Source organism: Callionymus lyra, chromosome 19 (genome assembly GCF_982586985.1).
Source record: "Callionymus lyra chromosome 19, fCalLyr1.hap1.1, whole genome shotgun sequence".
NCBI classification, from domain to species: domain Eukaryota; kingdom Metazoa; phylum Chordata; class Actinopteri; order Syngnathiformes; family Callionymidae; genus Callionymus; species Callionymus lyra.
In genome coordinates this window covers 18,154,212-18,171,210 of record NC_141836.1, presented here as the reverse complement: position 1 = coordinate 18,171,210, position 16,999 = coordinate 18,154,212, and the positions used below count along the sequence as shown (strand labels likewise).

The following is a 16,999-nucleotide window of genomic DNA, read 5'->3' as shown; positions in this document are numbered from 1 at the left end:
TTTGATGAAAATTTAATTTAAATATAGGGTCCATGACCCACCTCCCCTAATCTATACTCTCTTCTTTTCTCTGACTGTATCCTCCCTCTCTTTTTTTACCCACCGTCTGTCTACCCCACCATCCAGCCATCACAGCAGGAAGCGGTCAACACCGAGTCTGGTTATGCTTGAGGTTTCTGCCTTTTATAGTCTTAGTTAAACTGTGTCTTGAGATAACTTTGTTATGATGACACCATTGCATGGATAAATATTTAAATGTGATATAATATAATATATTTATAGTAAATAAAAATGAGTTTTACTATTGAATTGTAACCCGTTTAATAGTTTGCTGCCCTCTGCTAGGTTGACGATTATGATTATGTTATTACATTGTTCAGGATATTACAGGCAAAATAAAATTGGTATTTGCTAGCTGAATAACAGATCCTGACCTGAGAACTTTATAACATAATTATAGCCAAAATTTTTGTTCAGTATGTGTATCTGATGGAGAGAACCCTGAACTAATGTTAAAAAATGAATAAAGAAGAAAAATAGGCTTGGAAAATTGGAAAGATAACTGGCTACATTTAGGAACTTTAAGGATCAAAATAAGAAAATGAAAAATGCTCTCACACACCACAATAACAGGAGGCACATATAAAGCATGCAATCCCAGAAGACGCATCCGTGAATTTAGTGAACTTTTCATCTGCTTATTACAGTGTGACACTTTAAACACCTACTTTAACACTTTTGAGTGAAGAAAAAGTGGAGAAAGAAAAAAAAACATATTGAAACTATAGAAGTCTACCAGCCCCTTTTTCTTTCAGTCTTACAGTCTGATGTTGACTTGTTCCACCATTACAAGTCGACACAACAACTCAGTTCTGATAAATCCCAGCGTAACTGACCGGGCTATTGCTGGTTCTGTTTAAGGCCATCAAACACACTTACATCAAGCACTCAGCCAACGGCGTTTTTGCAAGATAGAGGGATGGATGGAGAGAAAAGAAGAGAGAGAAGAAACGATTCAAAGTTTCCACCCGACAGACAAACAAACCAAATCGAAAAATAACTGCTGTCAATCTTAATGCATTCGAACGGGAATCCTCCGCAGACAAACCAATTGGCACAAACAAAATAAAGAATCGGGCCACAAACCTATGAGCACAACTTTCTTTGGACACATCATAATCCCAGGTTGTCTTATCTTGTTCCCGTCAAGTCCAGGTATTCAAGGTCGAACACATGCTAGCTTTAGCAGAGAGGCTAGTTTTGTCAGGGTTTATACCAGGTGGAAAAGTATTAAAACTCACAAAAGCATCAATGCTTACACTTTATATCTGGATATGATATCCAGATATGAAATTGGATATCGTATCCCATATGTGGTTCTGTTCATTGTTACAGTTTGAAACAATGGTTAGTTTTGCATATTTTTTATTAGTAAAATATATCTTTTTAATTTTGGGCTCATATTTCTAATCCCTTTGGTACGGAAAATGGTATCCAGTATCTTCTGTAATATTTTCCAGAGTATTGGTATCATGTTGAAAATGCAAAAGTATCATGACTTGATTCACTTGATCTTAATGTCTCAAAGACAAATTGCTTTACATAAAATTTGAGCTTGTAGACCCCTCAGGGAAGGTTTAAGGGGGAGTATCATGGTGCACAAAGGGTGCCGAACCCTCCCCCAATGTAAATTAAAATATGTTCCATTTTGAACCATATTAAATATGGATGATTTCCATTCATTTATCTCCTTTAATTAATTCAAAGGCGACTCAAAGAGGGGCATAACAAACCCATGAAAATTCAAATATGTCAAATTTCATTTGCATTTATATCAAATTAATTACATCGCTTTTCTCGTCCCCCTTTTCTCTGCAGAGTTTGTGTATTTCTTCAGACCCTTCATTTTTTAAATTAGATGTACCGGAGTTACCAGGGGCAACACCAGGTCGTACCGAGTATACATTAATACGTGAAGGAAGTGTCCTTTTTAAAGAAAATCAAAGCCGTTTCCTCCTTCCCAAGATCTGTGTAATCACTCTCTTTAGTTTCTTACAGCATGCGAACGGTTGATTCTGTAACTCTATAGATCCACTCTGGAAAGCTAAAGTGTAAGGTGAGGAGGCTCTTAACAAGAGCTTTAATCCTGAGCTGAATGTCATCACACAAGTGTGGGCTTTTGCTTGCTATGCTGATAAGAGTAAAAGAAAAAGAAAGACTCTGAAGAAAACGTGTAAGATATGATTGTATAGAGTTTTGCATTGTTGTTAAAGGAGCTGATATGATAGAAAAGACTGCAATGTATTGTGGGTCAACCAAGTGACTGGGAAGGAAAGAATTGTATTTAATTTAAAAGTGGTTGAAACAGCCAAGTCCAACAATATGGACAAATAACTTTTCACTGAGGGGCCCAGAGAGAATTTAACTGTATAGCATTCGGACTCCGGGGCTTTAAAATATTTTACTGGCCGTGTCACATGGGTGCCCTGCAGCTATAGGCCGGTGACCTATATTACGATTTGATGTCTAAATTCAACAAACAATGTGTGGTTTTGAAAAACGTCACAACCAAAGAACGCCGAAAAGTGAGGGAAGCAGGAGTGGAATGGACTGTTTTGATAAATGAGAACAGAAACATGTTGCACTTTCGAACAGGCTTGGGTGGATGACTTTTTTCTACAGAAAGTGTTGGACTAGCGTGAGAAATAAAACCCTATCCTACTGTTATACGAGTCCTAATTAGCGGTCAGCTACTAATGTTGAGTGGCAGTCGAAAAGTTGTTGATGTTATTCCTATAGTTTCGTGATAGCCTTGGTAATGGAGACTACGTGCCGACACAGCAACTTTGATGACCTTCACCGGGAGGAAGCAGGTAGATCCTTTTTAGCTTTCCTCCTCAAATCTATAAGGGGAGTCTGATAACACTTTCAACATTTCCAGAAGAGACAAAGCAAATAGTTACATTCCTTCTGAAATTACTTATTAAAATACATTAAGTATTATTTCTGCACCACAGCGTTTCCAGGGGTGTCAATCTTGATCAAGAATGTTTACCTTCTGTTGGCGGATTTGACCGTATGAATGGCGACACGTGAGCGCGGCAGCGTGGCCTCAGACGAAAAACGTGTGTTAGTTAGTCGTGGAGAAGTCAGCAGCTGCGATCTCAGAATGCCTTCAGGCGCTGGCTAGGGTTATGATTGGCAGTCTCAGGGTGTTTCTATATGTTTAAAAACACAGTTGGGGGAACAACAGAGGCCTTTGTTGAACGGTAGTGTGTGTGTTCCAGTGTGTCACCGGGAGTGTGTTTGTAAAAAAAAACCCAGAGGAATGCACAGGATGTCGTCGCAAAAGAACAGATTTAAGGTGAAAAGACTGAGGTTCGGATTTCTCTGTGGCTAAATCCCTGCGCTTGTGATTGTCAGACTTTCTCTTGAGGGTGTAATCCGGCTTGTAACGTGGGATCTGACCTCAAGAGCATCCTATTGCTAGATGATTATAGTCTCCATCTCTCACCCACATGGCTAAACGTAAATGCTTCCACAGGTGTGAGATTTTTTTCCTGAGGAAACGCCTTTTGTGTTGGGTCATCTTCTGAATGACACGCTTGTAATCCAGCCAGGATTTCCCCGTCTTTTCTCTCTTTTTGATCTTTCTCTGCATGCACACACACACATGCAGCCACACAGACATAAACGCTGTGCTGAATATCCAGTGTAAAAAAAAAAGCTAGTCTTGTGTAACCCCGGACACACACCAAGAGCGGTTTTGCCACCTGGAAATTAGAACTAATGCAAATCTATGAACCAAGATGAAAATCAGGGGCCAGGGTCAAATCATGAGGCCGATGTTGATAGGAGAGTTCAAGGTAGGAAATGAGTTATAAAAGTAAAGTGTGTTTGGTGAATTACCAAAATGTGTGGAAAAAACATAATTTGTAGATATTAAAAATTGTTTTCATTCATAAGCATTTGTAACCACCTCACTTCTTTACAGCCTTTGGATTAGTTTATTCCAGCAACCCTTTTCATATGCCAAATTATTTTTTTTAATGACAGATGGCAGATCCAATGAATACTTTTGGTTATCCTATTCAGAGGGTGGACCTTGGGGATTCAACACTGGTCATTATTAAACTGAAACTACAAAGTGACCTGACAAAAAACACTCAACAGGTTAATTCTCAAAGTAGTAATTCTCAGAGTCTTTCCTGGCCTTCGCAAACATTGTTTTTTGTGACCGTGCAATATCAATAAAGTTGACATTAGGATGCAGTTGTGTTCATGTTTTTCAGGGTGGAAGTATAACATATTGATAAAGAAACGTTCTTAAATCCAAGTGTTTCAGTGTTGAGTGTGAGACAAAACTTAAATAATGTTTAAAACCAAAAGCATCTGATGATCTTAAACATATAATGAGTTAAAACTATTGTCCCTTTAGACTCTAGGATCATGGATGGATGCGAGATGGGACAGGTGCAGGAAAGAAAGGAACATAAGCAGGACCACAAAAGAATACGAGGAATAAGCCATCAAAGGATGTCCTCGGGCAGTAAAGTAAGTAGGGACCCCAGGTGGACTGCCTGAGGGCTTCAAAACAGGAACACAGCGGCGAATTCTAACAAGGCTGAGGATGTCAGATGGATCGTTGGAGGGATTTGAACTTGTCAATACCACATGAGATATGCAAAATCAATAAGAGAGGCAGAAATGGGACTTTTGACTTTCATTCATTTATTCTATTGTCTTTATCTTCCAGCTCTTGTTCATTCCTGGTTCTCTTTGATGGATTTTGATTTTTTTTTTGCGCTTAAGAATGAAACATCAAAATGAATGCATGTTCCCGATTTACTAAAGAGTTGATGGGCTTCATGAGGGATTTCAGGACTTTATTTGCGTTCACCATAAGAGTCTGAATTGGGCCAGATAAGGCCGGTAGACAGGTTGAATTTAGCCCACAAGAATATTGCGCCGCAATTCTTCAGTATAATAAACTGATTTTGTGACTGCGTATACTAGATGGCCAGGTTTTCCAAGAAAACGTTCATGGTCTATTTATTCATGTAAGTGAATGGGAAAGTTTTATGATGGTTGTGTTGCTTATAAGTTAATCTTCATGTCTACAATTATAAAAAAATTCAAGGAACAAATTGAAAAGACCAAACTAAAAAAAATAAAATGCTCTGAAGATCTAAAGGCATAATATCATGATTTTACAGGTCTGGCCCATTTGGAAATTAATGTCCCTCCCTGTGGCCCCTGAGCTAAAATGAGTTTGAATTGGCTTTTGTTCTTTATGTATAACGTTAACTCGCGATCTTCTGTGCAGACATTTCTAATAACAGGAAAAACATTTGCGTCACAAACAGTACATACAAAAAAAACCTTTAAGCTGGGCTTACACCAAACAATGTTCACAGTCCCTGGATGACGAAAAAAGGACGTCTTTAGTAAACCATTAGCAGTCTTGCAGGGGTCTCCTGCCATTAAATGTACAGTATTAATTTTTGATCATGATTCGTTCCAAAATATCAAACGAGTTTGATATAATCGCATGGCAGAAGCACAACTGGATGAAAAATCAATATACAAGCACAGACAAAGTTGCAAACCTAAAACCAGGCCGCCATTATAACAAGCAAGGATATGGGAGAACGGGCCCCGCCCGACAGGCATCAGGCGAAATGGACTCTCCAAATGGCGGCGCTGTGGTCAGAACACATTTCTAGTCTTTTTTTTTTTATATTTCCAAAGTCTTGTGGGTAGCATACGTTGTTCTCCAAGAAGGAACAAGTTGGTCTTCTTGAGATGCAGTGTCCCGACAAAGGTAAGTTCTTCTTCCAAATTCAAGAGTAACACCAGCCAAACACTCAGAAATCAATGAAACTCTGTTTTATTGATTCAAGCATGGTTGATTTTTCATAGTTAACGTGACTGTTTCAATCAACAATGACCTTGAAAAAACGGTCTGCTCCGATTGAGGCGTGGTTGGTTTCAAATTGTACTTTCCTGTAAGCTCCAACCGAACGCAGGATTTTAGGAATCCAAGCCTCAACTGAAAACCCACAGTTTTGAGGATTGAAATTAAATATTTACCAGGAACATGGACATCAAAAGCCTGGAAAATCTCAACGAGAGCCAAGGTCAGTGGCCAAAGTGAGGTTGCGAGACCGACTTTGTTAACTTGCTGCAGCGTAACGTCTGGGCTGTGGAAACACAAATCAATGACTGGAACCCATTAGGTTGGGTGTTGGCAGAAATGTTCATCATCTCACGAACATCAGATCCACTGGTTCCCGAGGACTAATAATCTGTGACATTGGGCAGCGAAGACACCAAATGCCGCCAAATATTTCCTTTTAATTTTAGGCAGTTTCGCTTGGCTGTGACCGTAAACCAACAAAATTGAATAATGGGGACAAAGCCTGTCAAAGGCTGTATAAGGGTTGGCGGTGATGGTACCAGAACGATCACCAAACTGCAAAGATCAACACATGTGGGCCACCCTCACTAAAACTCTTGCAAATTGGTTGTGATTAGTTGAGCACATGCATGCAAATGTTCACCGCATGGGTAATCGCTAATGAGCGGGGATTTTCTTGTGATCATAGAAGCAGAATAACCAAACTTGTCTCTGACTCTTTGGAGCTCAAAAGGAGTTGCGTGCGGTCATGTCCAAGCATGTGCGATGAATGAGTTGTGGGCAGAGAAGAGGATCTTCCTCAGACAAACTGCTTCATCATCAACACATCAGGTGGCCCGACGTCTGCTCTCTTGAAAGAAACTCAACGTTAGCTAAAATAATAGAAAAGCAAGGAGATCGCGCACACCCCCGCAAAAGAGTATTGTTCACGCTAAACTAGAAACGTTTTCACCACAAAAGTCACATGTAAGTTTGTTTTTTTTCGTGTGTTGAAGATTGTTGCATTTCATGAGGTTTTCCGTGTTTTGCTAAGTTCTGAAAAGACCTTTGGCTGATTTTCTCTATAGGGTATAAATCAAAAAGTTATTTTTCAGTGTCAAAATGATATTCTATTATCCTATTTTAGCTGTGGGGCAGTTAAGTTCTGGAAAGGAGAAGAGACGTATAATTTTTATCTAATGTAATATACATTTTATGTTTGTTTATTGAATATACTTTTGTATAAAATAAATGGCAAAAATCAATCCAAAACAAGATTTGGTGTGATCCCAGGGTCAGTCACATAAGCAAGATAAGCCATACAACTAAATGAGAAAACCTCCCCAAACTCCAAATGGATATAACTTATAGCCGTCTTGTCCATCCAATCCTTAAATAAATCATGAAAATGAACAAATATTTTTTATCTTTGTGTCCTGCTGTTTACAATCAAACAGCAATTGAACGAGTTTGGATCATATAACAGTATCAAATTTTAGTTTAATAACGACTAGTGTTGAATCCCATCTTTTTTAAATGGGCATTCGTGTAACACCCTTTTTTCATGAATGCTCAGGTGTTGTGGTGCTATTGACTTCCCTCCACTCGTGTTCAACCCGGTGGAACAACCTTCGACCTCACAGACTGATGATGCCGACAGCCGGATGAGGGATGGCCACGGTCAGACGCCTCGTCTAACCTCCTCTCTGCGGTTCAGCAGTCGACAAAAGGGTCGGCACAACCAACAAACTCAAACAGATACACAGAAAAACAAGGCTTCATATTGTTTTGTTACTCAATGTTGACAAAAAGAAACAAATTTAACCAAATTATGCAGAATATTCTTGGAATTATTTTGGAGTCCTTCTGTCCAAGGATCAGCATCACCTGCCTCTTACTAAAGCATGTATTTTAGGAACTTCTTACAAGTAAGAGATCAGTGGAATGTTACTCCAAATACTCTTTTCGCCTTCTTTTTGAGGCAGGATTTCATTTAGCCAGCTTAGGAAAGTAACCCAAAGAACTAAAGGATGTCAGGAAGCGAGTAGAATGGCTGCACGATGAGAAGAGCTAGCCTACTGTTGGTGGTCCCTGCATCTTGTCTAGATGCCACCTGGATGCCTGTTTTGAGTGCTTTGGAAATACCCAGGTGGGAGGAGTCCCTGAGGCGAACCCATGACATGTTAACATCTGGAGGTTTCTATGGGCGCTAAGATCGCAACCAGTACTGTTATAACAGTGAATTAATCGTTGTTTTTTCTACTTTCATTTGTACTTAAAGTACAGCAAAACATCTATTTACCTGCATACCAACAACCAAAACACATACACAAAATTAAAATGAATACATTGACATCTTTCCTACCTATTTTTGTTTAGACATGTTGAGAAAAAAAACACAATATAATCGAGTTTATTTGCCAAAGAACTGAGCACAGATGTGCCTGTGGACTCGGAATGGTCCGAGTCTACACAAACCTGCCTTTTTCACAGAGTTAGAGACACTCGCCTCTCAAGTTAAGTCCTGTATACACATTTGAATAACGTAATACACAGCGTAGAAATACAAACATTGCATTCAGTGCAAGGCAACAGTTGCAAATGAAAGCCATGTCTCTGACTTGTCTTAACCTGAACAAGGCCTCACTCCTTCTTGCACGCACACACACACACACACACACACACACACACACACACACACACACACACACACACACACACACACACACACACACACACACACACACACACACACACACACACACACACACACACACACACACACACACACACACACACACACACACACAAGCACAAGCACAAGCATATTTCTGTCCCCACTTGGACAGCCTTCCAGCCTCTTTTCGCTTCATTCATTACAAATAACTTCATGGTGGGATAAAAGCATAGCGTTTCCAGAGCACCACTCCCCCCACTCTGCATAACTCTTTTGGCACCGTGTTCTTCTGACTCCCCCCCGCCTCCAATCCCCTTCTCTTTCTCCCAGTCCAAAAAGGACATTCTTATTTCATTAGAGGGGGTCCAGGAGGCCAGGAGGGTAAACAAAATCTCTGTAATCAACAGCAGGGCATACAAAAACACAGTAAGCCAATCAGGACCCAATCTTCTGTTAGGCAGAGGAACCATAGCTAACCGATCTAAATCCACACCTGGGTTGCTTAGAAGCGACTTGCCAACTCAAAATCAACACTGGCGGAATTTTTTTGTGGCGCTCGAGTAGAAATGCCGCAGAGTTGGGTCAAGGCTAGCTCCAGGAAACAGTGGCGGAAAGTTTGTGCGTCTGCAAAGACACTGATCACGCAGACACATGGATCTCTGGCTATTTGTCTATCATTGCTGTCATCTCTGTTTGCTCATATTAGGGAGGGCTCACTCAGGGACAGGATATGAGGATTAGGTATGGCCTTATTGCGCTGTAGCTACACACCACTAAATGGCTCCCATCTGTTCTCCCATAAAGAAGGGCTAATACGTGTTAGCCTTGCTTGCCAGAATAACAGCGGTGGATAGATGAGCAGCATTGATAGCACCGTTCACAACAGCACTCTTCTCTAAAAGCTAATGCGCTGGGCTTATTCTATTAGATCGGGATAAGAAGAGCTAATACACAGACGCCATTATTATATCTGATGGCAGATAGTGAAGTACTTGTTAGAGGGTCCACCTAAAAGCAATATATGTTCAGGGAAAGGGGTGGAAAGTGCAGGAATATCGGAAAAAATGGGAAAGATGGAAAGAGAGACAGAAATGGGGCAGTGTGGTCTGTTTCATTACGGTGAATCCTGACACTGCAGCATTCTCTGCACACATGGACCGGATTATAGGCAATGCGCGCTGCCTCGGCGCTGTATAGCTACGCAATGCTGTTTGCACACATTTCCCAAATAAATCCGACTTCAGCATAAACAAACACACGGACGCGACAGACCATTTACTTAAACACCCTAGTTTGAATAATCCTGGAGGCAGCATTGAGCTAAACTCACCCAGACTGAGAGGTTGGACTTGTGATGGTCCACCTGTGGGTTATTGGGGGGAAAAGAATGAGATGCGCTGGAAAGAATGAGCCCATGCCTGGTTTTCCCTCTAATTCCCACATAAACACCCTTCTCCACTTCTTTTGTATCTAATTCCCTCTCTCGTGGACGGGATATTTATACCTACTTTGCTCTTCCTCTTAAAGGCAAAGCTATTAGCTCCGAGCGAAGCCATAACCCTCTCAGCACAGGCCTCTTTCTTTTCGTGTTCAAAGGCATCCTGAGTCTATGGGGGGCTTCGATATAAAACTCTCAAAACAGGAATTATCCTTTATGACTTCACATTCTTCGTTTTATGCTTTTCAGCTCGCAGCCTTAGAAACTTTCCTGAGCGATGTGTGTTGTATTGTAATTAAGCACTGCACACACTGGCACAGAAACATGGGATAACGTGGTTAAATTTTACTGTGACCTAAAAAGCAGGACTTGGACAGACAGACGTGTCCATCTCTGGTTTCTGTCACTTTTTGTTGTTTTTATCACCCCTGGACCTGAGAACACTTTAGGTTGCTTGGTTGCGTATATACCATCCACTTTATATAGCCGGCTTTTACGCACACAGACAGGACCCAGAAACGATCATCTACAGACGATTTGGAAGAAAAAAAAATGCAATGGGAAAAGGAGCCGGGTCCTATTACCTTCTCTTCCATCGGAGTCGCGTAATAATGTGGTTATTGTGGTAGCATCAATGTTCCGGGGCTAATGGTTACTTAAGATGAGTGAAGCCTATTGTGTAGGTGATCATTAAAATATCTGGCGTAGAGCACCACACCCTGGCAAAGACTGGATTCACTATAAAAAGAAATCCGAAAACTGGTATAGAGAACTCACTGTGAACGCAAAGGTTTCCATGGCGACGCCCCATCATGCCCATATTCCTTCCTCGTCGTCCTGTCAAATAAACAAGGGAAAGATGTAATCAGTCTTTTTGCATGTATGTGGTGGAAATGTATTCACAAACCATGTGGTCCTGGCTTCACGAATGTTGTTCAATTGTCCCACCAAAAACAAATGAAGAACTAATGTTTAACATTCGGGTCGTTCTGCATTCATAAAAGCAACAATACTAGATGTCAAAACAAACATGGTCGGAGAAAAGAGCTACACAGAGACGGAATCGAAACACACAAGTTGCAATGACAAGCATGAGGTTTCCATCAATGTCGGGATTAATTTCATTATCGTTGAGCCACTTTTAGAAGTCTTATATTTAAATTCTTGTTTATCACTGAAGTTGTTAAATTAACAAAGAATTCAATATATATTACAATTTGAATTGTTTTTGTTTGATATAAAAGCATATGTTTGCATGGGAGATTTTATTCATGCAAGTATGGTGAGCCCGGTTTCATGTTTGACTAATTTTTTTCTTTTTTTTTTTTAAGGGAATACTTGCTTGACATCAATTGTTTGAATTATAAAAAATCTCCAAAGCCACAAGAGGTTGTTGAAAGATGGAATGCATTTCCTGTAAGTGGAAAAAAAAATAACAGATGTACAGCGAGAGCATTCCCAGGAAATGAATTTTTGATTTTGAATTGATTTTTAAATCATTTTAATAGTCTGCAGGTGTTGAAGGTGCTGAAGGCGATAACGCTTTGTCCTCAATTACAGTATTTTTTATTTAGTTTAATAACACTTTATAGACGTGCGATGTAATTGAGCAATAAGCCAGGATGGGATGCTGTTGGAAAGGTGGAAGGGTCTGCTTTTTTGATTTACTATGAAACTGTGTATCTAATGGCTTCCTTTTTACATGTAAAATGTGTCATTCTCTTTCTTGCCAATATGTATCACAAAAAAATAAATAGAGAATTGCACACAGTTCATCATTTCCTGGGAAGGTAAAGTTTAAATATCCACAAACTATCTGATTTAACAAGCCTTTTCCCTTAATATTGGCTTTTTATTCACAAAATCCAAAGCATTTATCGAGCATACGTGCAAACGTAGATGTAGAAGGTCGATGTTTTTTAGATCAACAGTACATTTGTAACGACACACAAAACCTATGGCTACACATAAGCAACCATGAATAAAATGGTTTATCACTGAAACATGCTAAACATTAGCATACAGTGACTGACTGTGACTGTCCACCTAAACAGAGCCAGACCTCTATGACTCATTTTGCCAAGTGAAACACACGTGCAGACACACGAGCGCACACACACACACACATACCACATGTTCATCAATCTGAGGTTGGTAGCGTGATGCAACCAACAAAAAAAAAGATTGTATAATTCTGACTCTGATAAACACTTTGTGGCTGTTTTGTATTTCCTGTGGAGTCGGCTGCCAAGTATCTGGCGGTGGATTTGGCATGGATAAATGAGAACAACATGGACACAACATGCCTGTCAAAGTGCACACGCTCCATGCTGAGACACAGAGCTGTGTTGCATCTCAAGAGGCTAAATACACTTCCTGTGCTTGTCTCCTTCACTTAGAGTCCACCTGTACTCCCAGGCTCCGCCCACCAACGGAGTACGTGAATGGGAAAGGGAATAAAAGGAGTGTGATGCTGCGTCGATGAAGGCACTGATCCAGATGACATGAGTTATACGAAAGTTGAAGAAGGAAACGAAGAGCAGATGTCAAATTTGCACAATATAATTCACGCCACTTAATCATGCGAGTCGCTGGCGATGATCATAAATCCAAAGAACGATCCTCCCACCTCGTGCCCGGCATCTCAGACGTTCTCATAAACCTGTTTTTATCGGAGAAATTAAAGTTGTGATTTTCATTTCAAGCAACCTCCCTTAAGACAAGACTGCCCGAACCTCTTGTGCCGCCACCAGAGGCATATTACCAAAGGAATTTGGAAAAGGATGTAGAAAAGGGAAGAGTAATTCCATTTAGATCAAAGAGGGAAATTAAATATATTAGCTCAGAGGGTCTCAACCAGAGAGACTGCGTGACCTGACGTACCCCGTCGCACACATGGATGCAGACACCAGCATGCCTCGGGGGCCTTGACCCTAACCTCTGCTTAACTTCCCCGCGGGGTCAAAGGTCAGATATGAGGAAAAGCCATGTGGTGATACGCTGACCTCTGTCAACAGGGCGTGCTCCTGAGGTGTGGATATGCTTGACACCAGAGGAAGACTTAAGGTAACAACTTACCCGAAAAATAAACCTCAAGAGCTCCGGCTTATTGACAGAAGGTGGAAATGGCAGACAAAAAAACCAACAGCTCTTTGATCCTAAACCCTCACACCCTCCATGTTGTCACTAAATACCTCCTTGACAAGATGAACAAGAAGTCTTAGCAGCACCACAGTATTTTAAATTCACTTTTACACACTCCAAAGAGAAGTGGTTTGAATTGTTGGCGCCATATCGGATTGCCGTGTTTTCCAGGGTGTCCCACACCTCTTGCCCACAATATCAACCTTCGCTTCGTATTCTCAACAAATCATTTACAAGGTTTTTCTGGCATCGTTCAAGTGTGGAGTTCTCATGCATGCTTTTATTGGGGGTTTACTAACACACTCATTGAGCGCTTGTGGTTGTATTAAACAATTAAGGTGAATAAAGCCCATTTTGTTACGTTTTATTGACAGAAGGAAAGTTAGTAAAAGGATAAGAATCCAAACCAAAGGCTCATTACAATTTATGCTCACTGCTCTTATATGACAGTCTGCAGTTAAATTACATGTGTTGATTTAAGTGTATCTTAAATAGATCTTGGACCTCGCTTGTACTCATCAGTACGTGTTTGTTTGTACAAAACTCTCTTTTCCTTTAAATAATTAGATTAGAAAATGGGCTTAAGCCCCACCCACTGAAAAAATATTTTTTCTGGAGATGCAATCTCATTTACCATAACCACACCCTCTCCACTGTGATTGGTCAAACATCGGGTTGTCACCACGCATCAACAACCTCGTTGTCTCAGAGGGTTGTGTTTTGACAATGTGCTTGAAAAAATATATAATTTCTTTAAAAAGTAAGTTTAAATAAAGTACAAATAGGATTTTTGTTACTTTACCAGGACATTTTATATTAGTTTATGAAAAATCTATCCACATTGTGTGCAAACGGGAAATGAAAAAACATGTTTTCCAATGTTTTGCACAATTTTATCTCATGCAAGCCAATTTATGTGTTAAAATTGAATGTACTCTCTTAACCTATGAGTAAAGGTTTAAGGGAGGAGGGCAATGGGTAAGGGGGCAGAAAAACATTTTTAAAAATTCAGTTTAAAATTCTAATACTGTATGTCAAGTTTTGATAAGATTTCAACCATATGTATAACATATCAGAGAAGGGAGATTTACAGAATTGCTCTTTTTTTAAATCGTAAGGGGGCGGAAAGTGAGGCAGAAGACCCCCATGAACCTTCAAATATATTACATTACTTTTTCCGAAATGTATACCATGTTCAATACATGCCAAATAAGGTTTGTTTGCACAATTGTAGCTCCTTAATACCTCTGATTTAATTTCAATTTTCATACTTTTTTTTAGACCCTTACTGAAACATACGTACACTCCTGACTTAGCAAGTCAACAACGGGTATTTCAGATAGTGTTTACTAAACTAAAAAATGAAAAAATCATATAAGGATGATTGATATTTTTGCAAGTGCCATTTAATAGCGAAACTATATCCATGAAAATGTGCTTGATTAAATGAAGTCTCTGTTATGTGAAATCTAACTAAATGTGGTTTAGCAAGCCATAATACAGAGTTTGTTTAATGCAAACATAACCTTGTTTTTGTGATTGTCAGACAGCTATGGAGGACAGGGAATCCCCAGTGTCTCCTGATGGATGTAACATAAAACAAAAGCTTTAGACTTGTTACAGTGAGTCTATCAAATAGAATGTATCAGTTGTTCTCGCGTGGAAAGCCCCGCAAATCTATCATAAAACCCCAAAACATCCACTTTAATTTTGGAATCCCCCACAGCCCCCCTAATCACTCCTTGACAACATTACTTGTCTCGATGTTTATTTTATGTGGAAACCTCTCGGTTAATGAACAGAACACCGGTCCACTGCTTTGATGCTCCCTCCAGAAAGCAACTTTAACTGTTAACAATTCAACTCTGCACCTAGACCGTCCAGTTTACTTCACAAATACTCCACAAACAGTTTGTATTAATGACAAACACAGTTTGAACTCTCTTCAAACACATTAAGACTCTCCGCGGGGCAGTCTGGGTATGAGCGCCAGACAGAGAAAAAGTAGCTGGTATGAAAGATGGACGATAAATAAACTAATCTCACACGTAGATCTCGCTGATCAAAAACAGTAATTTGGCAAGTCTTCAGCTCTCATATTGCATAAATGATACGACTAAATCTGATGGGTAAGTCCAGACAAAAGACTTTGAAGGAGAGACAGGAGGGAATGTTTGCCTCACAGGTCTGAAAACAAACGAGAAAAACATTTGATAGAAGCCAGAACATCATTAGACATACACTCTAGTGGACAAGCTTAAACTAGCTTCCGCCTGGGAGTGATTCGAATTAATTTTTCATTCTTCTTCAGGATGGATTAGCAACACGCTAACTTAAAATTGACTTGACCTTGGTGGTACACTGTACTTCCATCTGGGTTCAGGGAGGTTTAGAAGGTTTTGCTACTAAAAAACATTGACTTTACAAAGCAAGGAATTCAATCAACTTAAATAAATATGACTTAAGTGTTATGTAAGTACCGGTAAGTAAGTAAAGGTTATTTGTAAGGCGTCTTTCTAGACCAGGATCATAAAGTGCTTGAACAATCAAAAACAATACACAGTTAAAATACATGCTTTAAAAGGCCATGTGTTATGACATGTTGAGGCAAGAAATTCGTAGCAATGCGAGTTAAAGCAACACTACAGAAGATTGAACATTTATGTTTCTGGCTCCGCCCACTGCTCCTGTAAAGCATCCTCCCCATCATCCAACGTATGATTTTCAAAATCACCCTCCTTCTCCTAACCCTTTTAAAGCCCTCGACAATCTCCTCCACATAAAAACCCCTTCCTACATCCTCACCATACCACCTGCAGGGGTCCAGAGCCTACAGCCGTCTCTAGAACTCCCTCCAACCGGACATTTGAAACATTAACACACCGACTGTTTTTAAAACTCAGCAAAAAACACACCTTTATAAACACAGTAACTCTTGTTGTTATAGTTTTCAGGTTTTGTAGTTTCATTTCAAAAACTTTTCTACTTTGTACTTCCCTTAAAACTGTTTTGTGTGGCTCATTTCCTGGCCACTGGGACAATGTGACCAAATCTGTTTGTAGTATCCCTTGTGTTGTCTCTAGTTGAAGGTGAAAAACCTCCACCACAGCATATATATTTATGGAATCCAGGGAGGCCGTTTACGTCGGGCCACCGGGTCACCTTGACCCAGAGATAATATGAGGATTAATGCATCTGTAAGATGCCTTTATATTCAATTCAATGAACTGAATTGTTATTAAAAACTGTCCATCAATTTATTTACAAAACAAATGGATATTGACTGTTTCCTGGTTTCCACTGCAGTCTTTTTGTGTACGTTTTTAGTTAAGAGCGTGTTAGATTCCACTCTGAGAACTTGCGACACAAATTCTTCAATCTTACAAGTTGTATTAAGCTCCTTTGTTGAAGGTATGCTCTGTCACAATGCTTTACTAGTTATTGTTTGTGTGCGTTTGCTCATTAACCTGGTCCAATGGAGAGCGGTGGTTGGCGTGGAGGTGCCCCCTCGGTAGACTACGGTGGTGCACATTGGCAGAGTGCGGGTGGTGAGGATGGTGATGTTGCGGGTGGGCGTGGTCCTCCTCATAGTTGTCGGCGATCATCTTCATTCGATTCTGGGTCTTTAAAACAAGAAAACCAAACAACACATAAACAATTGGAAACCACATGAATTTAATAGCTTACATAAACCCGCTTTGACTGAGGTGATCCAGGATTGGTAGCCATGGAACTATGTCATGTGGCAGCTGATAAAGCGAGCCGGTCGATTACCCTGATGAAAATATCGTAAGTCTGTCAAACATCTGTCTTCCAGGTTATCATTTAATTGCGTCTGACA

At 40.0% G+C, this 16,999-nt stretch overlaps 1 protein-coding gene across 4 annotated transcripts in view; it reads right to left on the bottom strand.

Moving 5' to 3' along the window:
* The window catches only part of LOC148059805 (ERC protein 2), a 155,205-nt gene that overhangs the window by 29,471 nt on the left and 108,735 nt on the right, over positions 1-16,999 (bottom strand). For 3 of the 4 annotated variants that reach the window (XM_087781052.1, XM_087781050.1, XM_087781051.1), the window contains 2 exons: positions 16,626-16,781; positions 10,792-10,851 (listed from right to left, as the gene is read on the bottom strand). In XM_087781052.1, the coding sequence (XP_087637178.1) occupies positions 10,825-10,851; positions 16,626-16,781 (183 nt within the window). In that variant the 3' untranslated portion in view covers positions 10,792-10,824. Of the gene's footprint in view, positions 1-10,791; positions 10,852-16,625; positions 16,782-16,999 lie in introns of those variants that run through there. The other variant, XR_015709376.1, reaches the window with a different exon arrangement.